This window comes from Emydura macquarii, unplaced genomic scaffold (assembly GCF_026122565.2).
Source record: "Emydura macquarii macquarii isolate MOO-44397 ecotype Brisbane River unplaced genomic scaffold, CSIRO-AGI_Emac_v2 contig_1230, whole genome shotgun sequence".
Taxonomy (NCBI): domain Eukaryota; kingdom Metazoa; phylum Chordata; order Testudines; family Chelidae; genus Emydura; species Emydura macquarii.
The window spans coordinates 22,726,371-22,745,446 of NW_027131367.1; the positions used below are offsets into that span (position 1 = coordinate 22,726,371).

Here is a 19,076-nt window from a genome sequence, read left to right on the forward strand (position 1 = left end):
GGAACAAATATTTAATCGTGGGCTCTTCAATCTAGCAGAGACAGATCTAACATGAGCCAGTGCCTGGAAGTTTAAAATAGACCAATTCAGGCTGGAAATACATTTTTAACAGTGTGAGTAATTAACAATTAGAACCGTTTACTAAGGGTTGTTGTAGATTCTCCATCTCTGACCATTTTTAAATCTAGATTGGATGTTTATCCTAAAAGCTCTGCTCTGGGAATTGTTTTGGGGCAGTTCTCTGGCCTGTCATACAGGAGATCAGACTGGGTGAGCACCATGGTCCCTTCTGCCCTTGGACTCTCTGACTCTGTAAAGGAGCAGTGAGGGAAGTGCAATAATGCAAAGGGAGCTAGGGCCAGGCCTGGCCTTAGCCATAGGCCAAGTCAGCAATTGCCTAAGGCGGCAAAACGTAAAGGGGAACTGCTGGGCCCCACGGAGCCAGGACCCTGGCAGCAGCCACCTGCCTCCCGCCTGGTCCCCCTTCCAGCTGGGAGTCCCTGCGCACAGCCAGGAGCCCAGTGGCAGCTGCCAGTGTCCCAGGAAGTGGGTGGCAGCTGCCTGTGTCCCCGCTGGCAGTGGGCAGCAGCCACCCCCGTCCCCTCCCAGAGCCAGGCTCCAGGTGCCCCTAGCTTTCCGGGAGCAGTGAAATTGACAAGACTGACAGTCCCTGCACTGCTGCAAATACGCACATTTTTCAGTTGGGGGGGGTGGGGACACTTTTTTTCTTTTGCCCATGGTGGCAGACTATGTAAAGCCAGCATTGGCTAGGGCATATGAAAGTTCGTGGGAGTCTCTTCACTGACCTCAGTGGGCAATGACTAAGGACCCAGATCTTCAAAGGTATTTAGGTGCCTCACTCCTATGGAATAACCAATGGGAATTCAGTGCCCAATACCTTTGAGGATCTTGGCCAAGGCCGTTAGAGATCTGAGCAAGAAATAACACCATGGGTTCAGCTCGGAAACCAGCTGCTAAGACATGTAGGGAAAAATAATATGACACATCCCTAGTCTGCGAGGAGCAACCTAGGGAGCAATAGGGCTGAGAGCACCTCAGGCTGAAAATGGCTGACAAATTAGACATGCATATGCAATGTGATGTGGCTGCCAAAAGAAAAAGGGTTAGTATAGGTTTGGGGCAGCAGACACAGCGGTACTCATCATCACAAAGCAGGGGAGTCCCTGGCCCGTCTCTCTGCAGCGGTGGAATATTAGCCTGATTCTTTTTTTCCCATGGGCTTTAGTGGATTTCTCCAGTTTTAACTGAGTTGGGCCAGGTGTGGGCAGCTCTTCACTAAAAGCTACAGGCAAGTTGGAGGGAGTTCAGAGAAGAGAACCCCAAAGTGTTTATGGATTCACGTGGACCAGCTGAAGGAGTTAGATCTGCATAGCCTGGCTGAGCCAGGGACAGGGTAACAATCTGCAGCTATTAGAAGGGTCTGAAGTCCAAGGAGGCAGAGGAACAATTTAATGTAGTAAAGAGACTTTTAGGCTGAATATAAACTTCCTGTGGAATAAGTTTCCTGAGGGATACCCCTATTGCCTGGACCACTTAACACAAAACTGGCCAGGACAGTTTGGCACTGGCACAGAGATGGACTGGATTAAATAGTCCTTTTCCATCCCTCGATTCTCTGGCTGTTCCACTCTCCGAGGAGGGAAGGATACTGTCATTTCCAGCCCAGCTTTGGAATCTCCATTACAGCGCTTTGGCAGGCCCAGAGACTCTGTCCTCACCTGAAGGCTCTGGCACTGGGCCCCGTGAAGCCAAACCACGAGCAGCCACGAAGGAGAAAGCAAACCCGGGCTGCATTTGTAGGGAATCCCAGCTCCATTCCCTACACACTAAGGTTTGTGCTAATTGGTGGCGGCGGATGGGCAGAGGACAGGCCTCATGCAGCATAGAAAGAGAACGTATTGACCTCTAGTGAAGGCAGCACCTCCAGGGCAGAGCTGAGGTCAGTAGGCGGCCAGGGAAAGGAAGATTTGTGCTGCACCACACCTGGCCTGTGAATAAACAGAGGGTTTCAATTTCCAGAGCTGTTAATCTCTTAATTCTTATAGACATGTACATTACACTTTCTCCTCCTCCTCTCTCTCGCATCCCCCTTCCCCTCCAAATATAGCTAGCCCCAGAAGCCCTTGGCCGTGAGATGTCTTGTTCGCAATCCTTCTGACCGCGTTTGGGAGGGTTCCCTCTGCCCCAGCATGGGCCCGATCCTGCACAACTGAAGCCAGGTGGAGCAGGTTTGTGGCCTGTTTGTGGGGATGCTGGTGTGAGCCCTTCTTCCTGCATCTCCGGAGGGACCCAATGACACCTTGGGGGCTGCGCGGCCCCTTGCACCAGCCAGCCTTTCCTGTGAGGTGCTTCAGCTTGGAACACCTTCGCTTGTTCAGGAAGGGGAGGCAAGAGCCAGAGCTGTCCTCTCTGTGTCCCGGGCACAAAGAGCTCACCCCCTTTCCGAGCATGGCAGGAAGTGACTCCCCAACACCCCTTCGCCTTATTACACCCGGGGGCGCAAGGGGGGTTAATGGGAGGGGACAGCCTTCAACAATGCTGCCGACAGCCGGCCCACCCCCCCGCTCCATTGACTCACCCGTCCTTTCCCTATCACCACTGGGGAAAGGGGCTGGGGCAGGATCCTATTCGAAAAGGTGAGATCATCGTCTCACTCTGCCCTTTCTTGGAAAAATCCTTCCTTCCCTGAGACGTCAGCTCCTCACCCCGTTGTCGAAGGACAGCCTGGCAACGGCACATGGAAACATCAAAATACGTTTTGAAAAGGCAACGTTTTAAAAGTATTCAACATAGACCCTAAACTGCTCTGTCCGGAGGAGGCTGCTGTGGAGCGCGTGTGTGAGGGAGGCAGGGACAACCCAGCCCACTGCGTTTTCTAAAGCCCCCTCCAGCAGGGAGCCCTCCGCCACATATTGATGTGGAGAAACCAGATTTCTGACTGCAGGGCGAAGGTCCGTGGAGCGGGAGTAAATTGCTGGGCAGTCCCCAACATAACTGCATCCATATGCCCTGGAAGGCTGGGTGGCGAAGGAAAACGCGGGGGGAGAGGAACACTGAGGGAACCTGCTCCTCCAGGGCTGTGATAAAACCAGCACAAGCACGAATGAGGCTGTGCGAAAGGGAAAGGGCCTGGCTAGGTCACAGCCTTTCAAACAGCAGGAGATTAAAGCCATAAATCTCTGGTATTACATTGGTACGACACAGGTGAAGCTAGCCTAGCAAACAATGCCGTAGCGTGAACACCTCCTTCCAACATGGCCGTCAGAGGCACAATGGGGCCCCAACCATCCGACCTGTTTTCCCTTAGATGTGGAGCGTTTAGATGACTAGGGACTGAATCAGCGCCACTACTGAGATTTGTTTCTGCTGCTATTGCCGTCTGCAGCAAACCCACCCTGGACTTCAATGGCAGGAGAATTTCCACCCCCCAAACCTGGTTGTGCTGAGTGAAAAAACCAACTGATGCACATAAGGGTCTGGACTAAAGTTGGCTAGATTTACATGCAAATCCTGGCTCCCCCACTGACTTCCTGTGTGAGCTGGGGCAAGGCACATGATCTAGAAAACAGGGGTAATGATGCTGCCCTACATCAGCGGGGTGCAACAAGGCTAAATACATTCGTGTTTGTGTGGTGTCCAGATACTACAGGGATGGGGGTGGTGTGCCCGTAGAAAGGCTTAGTAGCAAATAATGTTACCTGTGTCATTTATAAAAACAGGTCAAACCCTCCTGAACTTAGGGGCTTGGATGAAGTGGAACCTAGTTTTGGGTTAGGTCTTGCAAAAGCAAAAACCAGCTGAGACTCTTCAGGATGCAACCGCGCCACACCTTAGCCTTTGCCAGCACCTTCTGTCTGAGGCACACAGAGCACTTTACAAATGTTGGCTGATTAAGCATCACAGTAGCCCTGTGCAATCAGTATATTTTCCTTAATATCTTATCACTCACAGTAGAATGAAGTGCTAGAAACCCCAATTTGCATGCTGACGTCTTCCATTGAGGACATATAATCTGGGGTTCTTTGGAGACCCCTTCCACAAGATACTAAGACCTTCTCTGTAATAAATTCACCCAACCCAGCAGTAAGTTCAGACTGCCTGCCTGCCTATTATTTTTAACACTATCACTTAAAGATGAACGTTGATGCTAGAACGTTTCCTTTTACAGAACTGCCAAATCTCACAATAGTTGATGCCTTGCTTAAAGCCCTAGCTTCTGGAGTCCTGTGATTATGTGCAAAGCTCCGTTTCTGTTTTTGTTTTTTTAAAGTAAATTTCTAAGCCTCATAGATGAAGAGAAAAGCTTAAAAGCATGGCTCCTAAAGACTCAGGAACCACAAGGCAAATAAAAAAGAACCCCAAATTGATTATATTTTAATACTTGCTGATTTTTTTAAGCCAACCTTATGATTTTTTAAAGACTGACTCAAGTTTTTTTAACTCTTCGGGGTGACAATGCTGTTTTCATTTGCTCCTTTATGATGATGGCCTCAAACATTTTTTAAAAACCTAGTTTTTTGACATATCAGGTCCTCATATCATCTTCATTGTTCAAAGACCTCAGTCAGCCCTTTGGAGGACCTCAATAGCTATGCCACATGAGGCTGTAACCCACATCAATCGGGGAGGAGTTGCCAGTACTTACTCTGTTTAGAGCACAAAGCCGCGTATTGCTCCTTGGAGGCTGTTTCAGGGCCTGTCCAAAGTAAGTTTGGTGGGTCTCCATATAGCTTCCAGCGAGTAAGTGTCCCTGCCACCGGGACCAGTGGGAACATGGACTGAGCGGCCCAGAGCACCTGAGGAATGTCAGTGCAGGGGGAGGTGGCTGGCTCTGTGGTTACGCAGAGCATTGCATTCTGCGGGGCAGTATCTCTGAGAGCTGTTACCACAAGAGGCCTGGCAACAGGCAGAAGGGGCCACACTGGCATCAATTCAAAACTGGTTCATTGATGGGGGCAAGCCAAATCAGTATGAACCAGGTTTCGATGAGTTTAAGAGCAGCCATGCACTAGGCTGCACCGGTTTAACTGACTCACTTTCAAATCACATCTTTAGTTAAACCCAGGTAAGTGTGTGCGCAGACCAGGTCTTGGGGCCAAAAAAAAAAAAAAAAAAAAAAAAAAGGCTTGTCTCAATATCCCAAGTTGCCCTGCTCACTGCTGGATGGTGCCCCCAGCTGGGGATTAGCTCGGTCAGTCCGACAGCCCTTCCAGCAGTTACACCCCCATCAGTTTCTCCCCTGCATCCCTCCCTCGCTCTCAGGAGCCATAGCGTCCTCTCTGCGACTCAGCCCTCCAGCCAGGTCACTAGGGGGTTTCTCCTGCCAGGGGGAGCGTATCAACGGTCCTGCTCTCCAGCAGCTTCAGGCAGTCTTCTGCTTCGTTGTCTCACAGTGCTGCTTCTGCAGTGGCTGGCATGGAACCCAAGCCTACCCTCCATGCTGGGCTCTGGCTCAGGGACCCTCTCCGCAGCAGCCAAGGTCCATTATCTGCATCTTGCTTCCTTTCCCTGAGCCACTTGCATATCTCCTGGCCTTTCCCACTCCCCTGGGTTTGCTAGTCTCTCCTCTCCCTCCTCCCTGGGGAATAACTTTAGGCAGCTCACCTCTAGCAGCCCCTTCTCCCAGGAAGTGACTGCAGATCCCTTCCCTGCAACCCGCTACTTCTCATTTCATAGAACCACAGACTATTAGGTCATCTGGTCCAACCCCCTGCTCAATGCAGGGCCAACCCCAACTAAATCATCCCAGGCAGGACTTTGTCAAACTGGGCCTTAAAAACCTCTAAGGATGGAGATTCCACCACCTCTCTAGGTAACCCATTCCAGTGCTTCACCACCCTCCGAGGGAAAAAGTTTTTCCTGATATTCAACCTAGACCTCCCCCCACTGCAACTTGAGACCATTTCTCCTTGTTCAGTCATCTGCCACCACCAAGAACAGCCTAGCTCCATCCTCCCTGGAACCCCCTTTCAGGTAGTTAAAGGCCGCCATCAAATCCCCCCTCATTCTTCTCTGCTGCAGACTAAACAAGCCCAGTTCCAGTCTTTTGTGGAAGCCCCACCTGTTCCTCACAGGTCAACTTCTCTCTAATTAGCTGCCTCCAGCCTACTATTCTCCCCTTTGCAGCCTAATTAGCTGATGAGGGCCACCTGGCCCAATTCAGCTCTTGCAGGGCCAGTGTGGGGAGCTCTCCCCATCACACTCGGTGTGACTCATTCCTCAATCAGACATCTCATTGAGGCCAATGTCTCTCTTGCCCGAGGGAGGAGCATATAAATGGAGTAAGGACTTCTGCATAGGGGCCCTTCAAAATGATGTAAGGCAAGAATCCCCACGGCTGACCTGAGTGAGGCGCTGTCCTGGGGAATTAACGCTGAGCTACCAGACCTTCATCTTTCACTGACTTGAGTTAGCGGGGGCCTGCCGGGTTCTGGCTCCAGCGGCTGGGAGCTGCAAAGCAGCAGCCAGTTTTGCAAATGCAGGCTTGGGGAGAGGTGGAGAATAGTGTGGCTAGCTGTTTTTTAAAAGCACAGCGCAAACAGGCAGGCGAAGGCAGCCAGAGAGATGCCTGCTCAGCTCTCAACCTCGGGAGCTGTGTTCTCCCAAGGTACACTATTCAGGAACTGGACAGGAGCCATGCGGTGTTGAAAAGTGGTGTCATCAGCCCAGGCTGCAGCCAGCGCTCTGTGAAAGCTGCGAGTGTGACTCATTCGATTTTGTTCTCCCCTCAGGGGGTACATTGCTGGAACGTAGCAGCATCAGATGGCTGCTTAAGGGGCACCCGCTGGTTGCTTTAGCAGCTCGCCTCAGTTACGAATTCCAGCAGTTTCGCCCATCATGTATTTCCCAGTGCCAGGGCTCAGACTAATCCACTTTGCTTCTGATCATCGGGGGGGCTTTGTGGCTTGCCATGCGAGCACCGCTGTGAATGCAATGCGGATGATGCCTTGCAGCAGGAAGTTCCCCTCTTCCTGCTGGGAGAGGTTACCAGCCCTGTTAACCCGCTGCCTTGTCAAAGCTTCCTTTGGCTAAATGCTGATTTGATCTCCTCGCTCGCTGGCCAGGCCTCCGAGTGAAGCTGGGAGGAGGAACGGGCTGCGCGCACGCGTGTGTCTCCTGAGCATTGCTGTGCTTCCCTGGCCATGTGCTTCCCCACGCGAATTCCCAGTGGGGCAAAGTTAGGGGGAAGAGGCAGGCAGCTAAACTGTTAATCCCACCCAAAGGGCTCCGAGGAGCTCATACACCACACGGGTGCCCCGCAGTGGTTTGCAGTGAGATCGGAAGCATGAGAGGGATGCGCCCTAGGCCTCGGTTATCCATTTTGCCGGCCCCTCGTGAATGGGGAATGGTTCAGAGCCTGTTGAATAAACCCCTTCCCTGCCTACAATGCGTAAGGTACACGTGAGCGAGAGAGAGGTGGACAAACATCTTTTGTCCAGCAGAACCCATCTGTCAACTCTGCCGTTGGAACAGACTTTAGGGCCAGAGACACCCGACACCTTGCCTAGTACCTGGCCGTGCATTTCACAGTGATGTCACTGGCTAGCAGGACCCTGACTTTCCTTGCACCCCACCCCGGATATGCTTTGGTAAAGCAGAACGTCAGCCCTGTATCCCCGTCGCTAGCTGCACGCGGGGGCTCTTACGGGCACAGGAGGCGAGGGAGGGTCTTGAGGAGACACCTGGAATGGTTAGCTAGGTCATTGCCACCCAGAGAGTGAGCAGCCCAGCAGGGCGGCGTGAGGGAGCACGCTCTGAGACGTGGGCGCCGTGCCTCAGTTGCCTCCAGACCAACACCTGCTATGGTCAGCAGTGCACAGCTAGCAGTGGGAACAAGCGGGCTCACGGCTTTGATGCAGGTTACAACGCACGCAGCTACCAGCCTCGTACAGGTGACAGGGAGGCTCTGTGGTTCTCACCACACTCACTAGTGCTCTGTGGAAAAGCACCTTTTCTCCTAATCCGGACAGGGCTTCGCCTCGCTCTGCTCTTTGGCTGAGCTCCTCAAAGGTATTCAGGCCTCTAACTCCCATGGGATTGATTTCAATGGGAATTAGGCACCTTTCGGATCTGGGTCTTAGTGGCTGAGTCTCCACTGCCCTGCACCTCGCCTATGTGACAACTTGTCTATGGCCACTTATAACAATAGCAACATCACTATGATGGCTCATGACTAGTATTGCACGGCTACCCTACAACATCTGTCGTCAGTTACATCAGTGACAACGAGTGGGAAATGGGTGTGGAACCCCTGAGTGCAAACACTCAGCACTGACCCCCACTTTGCACAGGTGTAAATGGGGACACAGCTTGCGAGGCAACAGGGAACTGATCCCTTAGCCTGGGCCCCCTTTTTATCATGCATTGGCATAACTAAAGCAATGTCGTTTCCTTGGCGCAAACCCCGGTGCGGTGTGCTGCCCTGATGTCAGAGAAGGCGTATCCCCAGCATGGTTCACGGCAGTCATTTGCCCCAGAGCAGCTCCTTTGCTCTAGGTGTGTGCATTGGTGAGCCAGGTGCCATTTCCAAAAGCACCTACGTGACTTAAGCTCCAAAAGCAGGTTCAGCCTGGATCTATTGAAATCCCTGGGAGTTAGGCACCGCACCTACTCAGGTGCTTTTGAAAAGCCCAGTGGATGCCTATAGGCATCTTTAGTTCGCTAAACACCTTTGAAAATCTGGCCCTTAGAAAACGACGGGCACTGGGCTCCTGGGTCACTTTTCAAAATCAGACGTAGGCACCTAAGTCATGTGGGACGCTTTTGAAAACTGCCCCCTTGACCTCTGTGGCTGGGTCCCAGCTAACCCTGTTAATCCACTTGAATGAGCTCAATTCTCCAAAGGGAGACAGGGAAAGTCTCTCCCCACCCCCTCGACCCGGAGTCCATGGGGGGATTGTCCCACCTCATCTGAGCCCTTCCTGGTGCCTGGGAAGGTGACTCCACGCTATCACTGTAAAACCAAAGGCATAGGGTTGAGTTTTCACTCCCCTTCTGACTGCAGGAGCTTCCTTAGGGAACCCCAGATGTGGGTGACAAACGTTTGGCCGCAGTCACCCACCAGTTAGAGGAAACGTATTTGAAGGGTCACTTCTTTTCCTTCAGCTCCAGGAAAACCACAGGTTCTAGATGCAAGGTTAGAGCACAAAACGTTCTGTCACTGAACACAGCAGTGACTACGTCAGCCACACTTTCACCTAAGCCTTCAGTCCTTCCACTTCATTAACAAACAAAAAGAGGGTTTGACATAAAAAAATACAGCCCTTATTTTAGACAATCTGAGTTTCCTGTAACCACCCCTGCTCAGTTCCTTTGCTTTAATTTTCTCCATTCTGTCAGTGTAGATCAGGGCCAGTCAAAGGTTTAAGTTTTCTGGAAAGACTTGTTTCCAAAAAAAATAAAAACTGGCTCATCTTCACATTTTCTTACCTTCACTCTAGTCTGGGAAATAGGTTGTCAGAGCTTGGATTTCAGGAAAGCATCTGGCACTCATGACAGGCTTTTAAGAAAAAATATATGTATTTTGTAATTTTTTAAAGGTTATTTGTGGACATACCAGTTTTCCCCCTACTTTATAGCATTAAATCGTGTTGCGTATGAGGTCTTCAGTGCAGATGTGTTGCTCCTACAAGTATTAATTCAGTAGGTTTAATGTTCATTCGTCATCTCAGCAGGTCAGAGGTTTTTGTTTAGGTGGTTGATTGGGTTTTTTTTTCAACCTACATAATGAAGGCTGCATCCCTGCAGCCTTGGCATAGCTTACGGTAAATCTCACAGACGGACCGATAGATAGAGAGGCTGCATTGCAAATCAAGAGGTTGGAAGTAAAAAATAAAAAAATCCAATCAAAAGTGTTTTGTTGTTGAACTACAAAGGCAGGTTGGAAAACGGAAAAAGTGGCATGACTACATCCTCTGGGCCGAGCCAGCTTGGATCTCCCATAAAGTGATTTCTCTTTATTTTGTCTCCTGTCCAGTGCTGTAACTTCCAGTGGATTTTTTCTCCCTTTCCTTGGTTTTATTGATTCCTCTCTGCTCACAATTAGCAAATAAATACATGAAGTTTGTATAATAATTTCCCCGTGAGGCTACTTTCCTGAAAGCCAACTTAGTAAAAAGAGAAATGTTTATCCTCATAGGAGGGAAGACAAAAATCAGAGATGTGGTGTCAACTTTCTGCAACATACAGCAGGGTCCCCCATTCCTCCCCATTTTCCGCTTACAGCTGCTGTGAGCTTCATTTAACTGACAGCTCTCAAAAGCAACGAACATGTCAACAAGCCAAAGGAAGATGCCTCCAGATTTTGTCTCTGTTTCAGGAACACACAGCCCCTCGGAATGCTCCATTACTCGAGTAATGAAAGCAGTTTTCCTTCACTCCTTGTGGTTAGAAGCTGACTCCACAACATTGACATTTTTATGAATGGAAATTCCGACTGCACCACGCATCACCAGTCTGGCAACCTCGACTAGGTCTTTTTTTTGTTGTTAGTCAAATTAAGCCGCAGGCTCCACTCCTGGTGGTGCCCTTCCGTCAATTCCTTTAAGTTTCAGCTTTGCAACCATACTCCCCCCGGAACCCAAAGACTTTGGTTTCCCGTAAGCTGCCCGGCGGGTCATGGGAATAACGCCGCCGGATCGCTAGTCGGCATCGTAATGTGCCTCTGGTTCCTTTCCTCTGAGTGAGCTGGCAGTGGGACAATGACCACGGTGTTCAGAAGTGACTAAAGAGTTGGGGTATCTACAATTTGGGTGCCTAACGTGAGACATATTGAATCAGCTGCCTGAGTGATGCAGAGTGTACCAGAGCAGCTGGGCTAAGATGGAAGTGGAGTGGACCACTGGGCACAGGGCAGTGGGGGTGATTACAGGGTTCTCTTTGGGACATATGTCAAACAGGAGTGGGCGTGGTCCGGGACAGAGGCGGCACCCAAGGAAGCGGTCATGCAGACGATAAACGGGGCTGGTGGTAACACGAAGGAAGTGGTTGAGTTACATAAACCTCAACCAGCCCAGTGCATCAAGCTGTGGAGAGCAGCCAGCCTCCTCCATAAGGAGGTTCTACCCAGCACAGATCCAGTCCCATGGGAGGATGGATCAGAACTAACACCAGTGCCCAGCATCCTACTAACTAGGTCTAGACACAGTCTCACAAGGGGCTACAGGTAAGTGCAAAAATGCAATGACCAGCTCTAGCTGAAGATGTTTCATAACCTTCACTGTATCCTACTCAGCACCTGAGCAAGGTCAAAATCCTGGTACTGATCAACCAGCCATTCAACATGAAGAACCGTGAGAGCTCCTGGACCTTCTGAATGCTGCCATGCAGGTGCCGTCTAGTACCCTTCAGTTATCAGAACACATGTAGAAACTCAAGGGAGCGGGAAGAAAGCCTTCGTCAATCACAGGCCTTTGTTTCTGGACCCTTCTCCCAAAGGAGACCAGGAAGCATCCTCTCCCTGCTATCCTCAGCTCATGATGTAAAGTCACCTTTGTGTAATGTTGGAGTAGTTCTTTTGGATGCTGTTAAACAGCTTCTGCGTTCCACCCCAGGAGCGCCTGCACATCAGTGGTGGGTGAAAGAATAGTGCAATATACAAGATGTAGTTTGCACTGTGCTTTTGAGTTCGTCAGTGTAACAGATGCCATAGGAACGCGAGATAGCAGTGAAACACACCACGAAATGGCTTCCCAGATTTCCGCAGAAGTCACCGTCATTACGCTTGCCCCTCCCAGTGTCTCATAAACAACAGTATCCAAAATGGAGCAAGGGATTTCCCTGGAACAGAGTGAGCCACTGGTCCCATTTTCTTCTGAGGGTGCCCGGATGGCACCTATAGGTATCTTCGCTTGAGCTATGAAACGTCAGTTGTGGTGCTGAAAGGATAGCACCATTTCTGCACTGAACTCTCACACTGGGGACTGGACCTTTGGACCATGGATTCTGCACATAAAGAACCATATCACCTTCACACAGGCACACAGTGGCACTGTATTGCACCTCTATGCTCTAGCAAGTGGGAGATAGGCATGGGTGGACCATGGATCAAAAATATTGATCAGAAATAGGCACTGGGCTTTGCTGATATAAGACAAACCAGCCATCATTTGCCGGATCCAGGTTTTCGCGTTCAGAGATGGGGATTTGGTTTGGCCCTTCTCTTCATTTCCTCCTCACTACACCTCAGCCGAGACTGGTGAACTGGGTCAGCTAAACTACGAACACCCTTCTCCTCCCATCTGTTTTCTAGAACCAAACTGATACGGTTCTGAAGTGCGTGGATAGATTTTGGTTTTCATTTGCTGGCTGGGTCCATATCAGAAATGCCAAAATACTAGGGGAAACCCCTTTCCTTACAGCACAAAGACTCTGATTTTGTACGTTTTTACCATGACAAAATCTCATCTGAAATCAAAATGGACCCTTCTGGTCTTAAAGTGGCTGTATGGTCATGGCCAGAGCCCCACCACTACAGGGGGCTGAAAGTCCAACCCCTGCCACCTGGGGCCGGGGCTGACAGCCTGAGCCCAGCCACGTTTCACTATTTATCAGTCCACCAATTCGTGTGTCCTCTGCAAATTTTACCAGCAATGATTTTATGTTTTCTTCCAGAGCATTGCTAAAGATAATGAACTACCTTGGGTCAAGAACAGAAACTAAAAACTCATCCATAGGATGATGATACCCCCAGTTACAATTTCTGCGATCTATCCATTAACCAGTTTTTAATCCAATTAATATGGGCTACATTGGTGTTTATATATAGCTTATTCAGATTTGTTTGAAAAAATCTATTTCTCATAAAACTATGTTAATTGGCATTACTGATGTTACCAGCCTTCAATTCTTTACTGATTGGGTCCCAGATCAGCTCATTTATAATTTTGCCTGGGATCCACATAGGGCATGGCTGAGTCTTGAAGTCACAGTTGGGGATCTTACCAGGAAAATTACTTTCCCAAAATTCCCCAAGGAACAGATAAGCATCCAAAATTCTTCTTGCTTATGTACACCTGAACTTCCTGGCTTCGGAATTTCCCCATTCCTGATCGCAGCCCTTGCGCTCTATCTTGCTGCCTCATTCCTCTCTTGCACCGATAATCACATATCCGGAGCACACCATGAGCACTGGTTTCTGATTCGCAGCAGGGGCAATTGCTGGACAGTGCTAGCAGAGATGAGCCTGCACTGAACCCCGGAGCCAAACCCCTTGGACTTTGTGTAGACTCAAATCTGGGGGCAAACAGTGGCTCAAGCCAATCTCTTTACAATGGACCAAGCCAGAACCTTCCCCTCTAGTGTGAGGAAGTCGAGCTCCAGATCCCCTCCGCAGCATCCCCATGAAGGGCTCGCTCGCCCATCCCTACCCAGGGCTGAGCAGCCTGCTGGGTTGATTTTTTTTTAATACAAATGTACCAGCTGGTACCTGTGAACAGCATGTGCATCCCCATGGCAGGAGAGCGTCTTGTGAACTAAAACCAGGGCCTTTTGACTTCAGCACTGCACTGACGCCTAGTCCTTCAGCATCGCACCAGCCACCAATCAATGCTGTCGCCTCTGCAGCCAAGATGGACACAAACCAAGCCTGGCCAGCGCAGAGCTAGAGAGCCAGCAATCCCAGCTCGCTCCTGGACATTGGGCCTGCTTTGCACTGCTCTTGGAAATCCAGATCTGGGAGATGGGCGGACGCCCACAGCTTTTCCCAGCAAGGCTTTAGTCTAGGGTTCAGCCCGTGTTGATTCAAGCCCTGATCGCCAGGCTGGGGTGCAGCAGGCTGCAGTCTTGGCATGCCTGTGAGAGGGGAGGGGGACGTTTGATCGGTGAGGCAGCACAATAGCTGCTACTCAACTCCCTTCACAGAGCAAAGACAAAAGTGTCCCACTCCACGCCTCGCCTAGCGCTTTGAGCCCTTCTCCCTTCCTAGGCCATAAAAAGGGGGTGGTTACAACTCCCCCTGAGCTGTTCAGGACCCGGCTTGGCATTGGGCAGGCAGGCTGAGATCACATGCACTATCACCTCCTGTACTCCCCGGATTGTAGTGGATGAGAGATGACATGTCTACAGTTTGGTGAAAGCTTAAATGGCTCCATTTCCCTCCCATGCTACGTCATGGATGTTGTGCGCACCTCGGGCTGCCATTGTCACCAGTAGGGGGCGGTGAAGCTGGAGGGTTAGACTGGGAGGGCGCAGCAGGGCGTGACTTGCATTGAGTTAGCTGGTGCCATCCATGCATTTTTGCTCTTCGGGAGAGTGGGGTTAGTGTTCTGCTCTGTAAGGGCTGGATCCACTTCTTTAGTTTCACCCAGCTTTGAAATCAGGTGAATGCCACCTGAGAAGCTGCCTGAGAGTGAATGCAACAATCCAGGCACCAGCGCAGGAAAGCTGAAACTCTGGAGTCAGACTGGTAGTTAGAGCTTGTTCACTCCATTCTAGTTACTTTTCTTCCATGCAAACAGTGTCGTGAACACAATTAGAGTGTCGTATTTGCTCTGGGATCAGTCGTGCCCGGATGCCTCTAGATGCGTATTGGATCATGTTGCCCATCTGCATAGGGTCGATGCAGGATGGGCTCATGCAAGAATGGGTGAAACCATTTCTCCTGCATCCCCGCAAAACTAGGCAGGTGCTAGGATTCAGCTCCATCTCTGAAAGCACAGCTATTTCCAAAAGCACATTGTCCAAACAGCTGGAACAAACTGGCAGGGAGAGAGGTGGGGTGAGGATGTTGCACTGTTAATGCTGGCTGAAGTCCTGCGTTAATCATGGGAAGGCTGTCCTAATCTCTTCGCAGCTGGTCGGTATAACCCCAGGTGTGGCCTCTCTTCTGGGAAGACGCTGGGGGAGATAGCCCTTCCCTTTTCTGAAGGAAGCCGGATTTAGGATGAGTTCACAGTAGATACCAGACATTTAACTCAGCTGCTCACAGCATCCTGTATTAGCTTCCCACTGGGGAAATCAAGACTTGGGAAGAAAAGGCTGCTTGCACATGTGTGTTACCCAGAACCTGCCTCAGCCTGTGCTGGGATGCCCTCCTGGAAAAGGGGTCAGTTGGGCAGCTGCCTCCTCCCTAGTTATCTCTGCATGCAAGGAGCTTGGGTAGCTGTCCCAGCTGTTACCCACGCTGCCCTTTGCGGGCGCACTCAGATTTCCTTGGGCCAGCACAGATCCTGTTGCAGCTCATCCCCAGAAAGCTTTGGTTACATCACACCCTTGCATCGCCCACAGGTCTGTGACTACACCTCTGGCCTGAGCAGCAGCACCTTCCACCCCCGCCATCATGCCAGGACTGGGCCTCATCCAGCTCCACCAGTGCCTTTACACGCCTGACCAGCTGTGCTCATTGGCTAGTCCAGTGCGGAGCCTCTCCCACCCAGAGCCTATCCCTGGTGTCCATTTGTCTCGTGGGTGGGCGGTGTGGTTAGATGTACACACATGGAGGGCACCAAAGTCATTCAAGTCTTAGACTATGGAGCCACTAGTCCAGATAATGCAGCGCTCCAGGCTGCTATCAGTTTACGCTCGCCTAAGCTAAGCTCACTCATCTGCAAGGCAAAGGCAAAATATTCCTCACAAATGACGAATGCCAGTCAAGATAACCACCAAACCCCCATTCTCCAGCCGTAGAAATCCCACTGCTCACTCCCTCCCAGGGGTGTAACAGGCCTTCCGTCTTCCAGGGCCTGCTCACGCCCCGCCCAGCACTTGGAACAATTCGACAACCCAGCCAGCTTCCCCAGCAGCCCTGGCTGCAGAGTCACGGTCTTGAGGTGCGTTCTGGCAGCCGAGCGAGTCCTGCGAGCACTGGGCCCGCTGGATGTGCCAGAGCTGCGGGCGATTTGCGCACTAGCCCCACACACCAAGTCAGACTCAATGGCAACTTTGCTGTGTGAGGTCACGTGGCAGAGAGAGCGTTCAGGACTCCCCCGGCCCACGAGCGGCCTGGACACAGCACAGTGCCTGAAAAGCACCGACTAGGGGAGGTACTTAGGCACCTAACTCCCATGGATTCAATAGGCGTTAGGCACCTAGGTCCCCTTGTGACGCCCGTTTTAGGACGATGGCCACTCCTTCGTATACACGCCAAACTCGCACTGGCCGTGGCTGTGCGAGATCATGGCCCTGCAGTGGCCCGTGTGCAAGGAGGAGACACACACTTCTCAAAGGGGAGAGGCCCGTAGGCTGCGGTGGAAGGAAAATGAGTTGAGAGCCAGCTGGGCTGGGGCATGCGTGAGAACTGCGCCTGTTCTCCACAACGCGCCACCCCCACCCTGCAGCCCCCAGGGAGACGCCCATGGGCCCCGGAGCAGGCTAATAAGCAGCAGTTTTGCTGAGTAAATGTTGAGAACAGCTTGCAATGAAATTCAGTCCACGTTCCTGGCCATCCCTGTCCAAGGAAAATAAGCATTTTGGATGGTTTGTCCCCCCGCCCCTGCCCCCCTTCTCTCCCTGTTGCTTTAAGTGTAAGTGGTGCATTTGGTCACCTTGGTTACCTTCGTGATTTCAGTCAAACATGGATCCAATGTACTCTTTATTTTATTTATTATTTTAAAGTTGATCATGAACGGCAAATCCCGCGGTGAGGCAAACATGGCAAGAGTTACCCTCAGAGCCGGGCTGGGGCCATGGAGATCGGAGAGCAGAGTTCAGGGTGCCCAGAAACATTGGGAAGAAAAGCTGGACAGGTTTCTCTTACCGCAAGAGCCATGAATAACGCTGCATTTAGTCCATGTGCATCTGCAGCACCCCTGCTCCCCCGTCCGCGGTGGGACCGATGTGCTTTGACTAATGGGGAAAGGCAGATGTGGAGGGAATCACCACCCAGAACTCCACCCTGAGCAGTCTGAAGGCAGGACACCCACTGGCGCCCATACCAGGCCCAGACAGGCCACCACCCTGGAGGCCAGGCCTTCACCAAATTCCAATAGGGGCCTGCATGTACGTCGTCCAGAAACCATGATGGCTGGGTGCTCAGCTCCACGGAAGCTGTCTGAACTGTGCAGATTGACAGCACCTAAGGCTCCAGCTCGCCATGTTCCTGAACTCTTCCACTTGCTCCCACTCACGCTCCCCTTGGTAAACAAACAAATGGCTTACTGGGAGAGATCACCGCTGCTGGGAACATGCAGTGAGGCACTCCCGGAGCCATCAGGCACTGAGAGCGCTAGCTTGTGCCACTGTTAGTCGCCAATGGCCACAGCTGTTAAAGTACCTCAGAGGGGAGACGCAGCCACTGGAGGCCAGGCTGGAAGCATGCCAGTGGCTGAGCGGGGCCGAAGGGAAGCCCAGTGCCCTCAGTGCAGCTGTGGTGTGGCTGTGTGTTTATCACACATGGTGCCAGCACTTGCGGATGGCTTGGAACCAGGGCTCCCATAGGCAGCATTCAGAAGCCGGTGTATTTCTAGCTTTCTTCCTCCCTTGACAGATCAGCCAGTCCATGGCCCTCCAGGCCAGGAACATTCCCTGCAGCCCATTTCTAGTGACAGGCACTAGGGCTCCATCCCTTCCCTTGGGAGACTCTTCCCAGGCTGATACCCCCACCCCAGGAACCATTTCCTGCTATGCAGCCCGAACGCCTCCTGACTCCGAGTGATGGGCCCTGCCAGGATGCTGGCGGCTCTACACTGGGGTTGCTGATGCTGTCTCCCCTGACCTGCTGGTGGGGATGTCCCTGTGGCCCCCCTCCCAGCCAGGAGCCAAATGGCCCCCTTGACCCAGACCCCTTGAATTGCCACTCTCAGCGAGGAGTGAGCATATCCCATCTGGCTCAAACCTCACCTGACTGCAAAGCACAGAGCTTTCTGCCAGCCCCCATGACCCTCTGTCCCAACAACTGCCCCAGCCATTCACATCTGCTAGTGAGGGGGGAACAGTCTGCTGCAGGGGTGTGTGCAGAAGGGCACAGAGGTGGCGTTAAGGCGCTGGTGCATGCTTTATGGAGTATGGCAGCTGTGGTGATGGTCAGGAGGGTGCCTGAATGGAGAAGAGGTTTTACTTTTGTGGTTCAATATCAGGCTGCTTCATGGGCGGGGGATAAGAGAGATGGTATGTGAATACTTTTGGCTCAGATGTCAGTGCTCAGACAGTCTCCTGGAGTGGTGGCCCTGCAGACTGAGGCCCTGTATTTATCCCCACAATGGTACCTCAGGAGCAGCAGGACAAACCTTCTCTCAAAGCATCTTCCATGACTTGCTGGGACCAAGGCTTGGGGGTATGACTAGAACTCATTGTGTGTGTCCCAGGCGATCATTGACCTCATTACGTAGAGGGCCCGCACAGCAGTTAATTAGCAGTGACCACAGTAATGGCTTTTACAACTTGGACTTTGGTTCATGGGGATTTTGGCTTCAAACAATAGCTCATTTCACAGGGGCCATCACAAAGCTATTTAACCCATGGCCACTCCCTGCAAGGGCTGGTCACCAGAGGTGAGGGTTCTTGTCCCAGGGGGTGTATTAGCTGGAGCTAAAAACAAGTCTCAACTTCCTTCCTTTTCTTGTCTTTTTTCAGCTGTGCAGAGTCACATCCTGAAGGCCGACAAAGCTGGAGACTGGTGGAAGTTCACCGTCAACATCATCTCTGTGTACAAGCAAGGGACCAACCGGATACGGCGTGGAGACCAGATCTTGTGGATCCGCTCCAAGGACATAGCGTGCAAGTGCCCAAAAATCAAACCCATGAAGAAGTACTTGCTGCTGGGCAATGATGAAGACTCGCCAGACCAGAACGGCATTGTAGCGGACAAGACCAGCTTGGTGATACAGTGGAGGGACACATGGGCTCGAAGGCTCAGGAAGTTCCAGCAACGGGAGAAGAAGGGGAAGTGTAAGAAAGCCTAAAGGAAGAGGTGGCAGCAGAGAGTGAGAGAAGGAGAGAGACTGTGCATGCTGCTTTGTGTAGAACCTGGAGCAGAAGGGGTTGGGGTTGGGATTTTGTGAAGGAACTCACTTTGCAGTTTGTGTGTCATGGGGCGGGTGGGTTGGGATGTAGGGGAATCACGTCTGTGGGACTGCCCAGTTTGCACCTCATAGTACAGAAAAAAATCACACACACAAAAG

At 51.5% G+C, this 19,076-nt stretch overlaps 1 protein-coding gene across 1 annotated transcript in view; it reads left to right on the plus strand.

The window, feature by feature from the left end:
* Positions 1 to 18,931, plus strand: part of NTN1 (netrin 1) — a 195,274-nt gene extending 176,343 nt beyond the window's left edge. The window contains exon 6 of the mRNA XM_067547879.1: positions 18,529 to 18,931. Within this exon, the coding sequence (XP_067403980.1) occupies positions 18,529 to 18,857 (329 nt within the window). The 3' untranslated portion in view covers positions 18,858 to 18,931. The remainder of the gene's footprint in view (positions 1 to 18,528) is intronic.
* Positions 18,932 to 19,076: the final 145 nt, after the last annotated feature.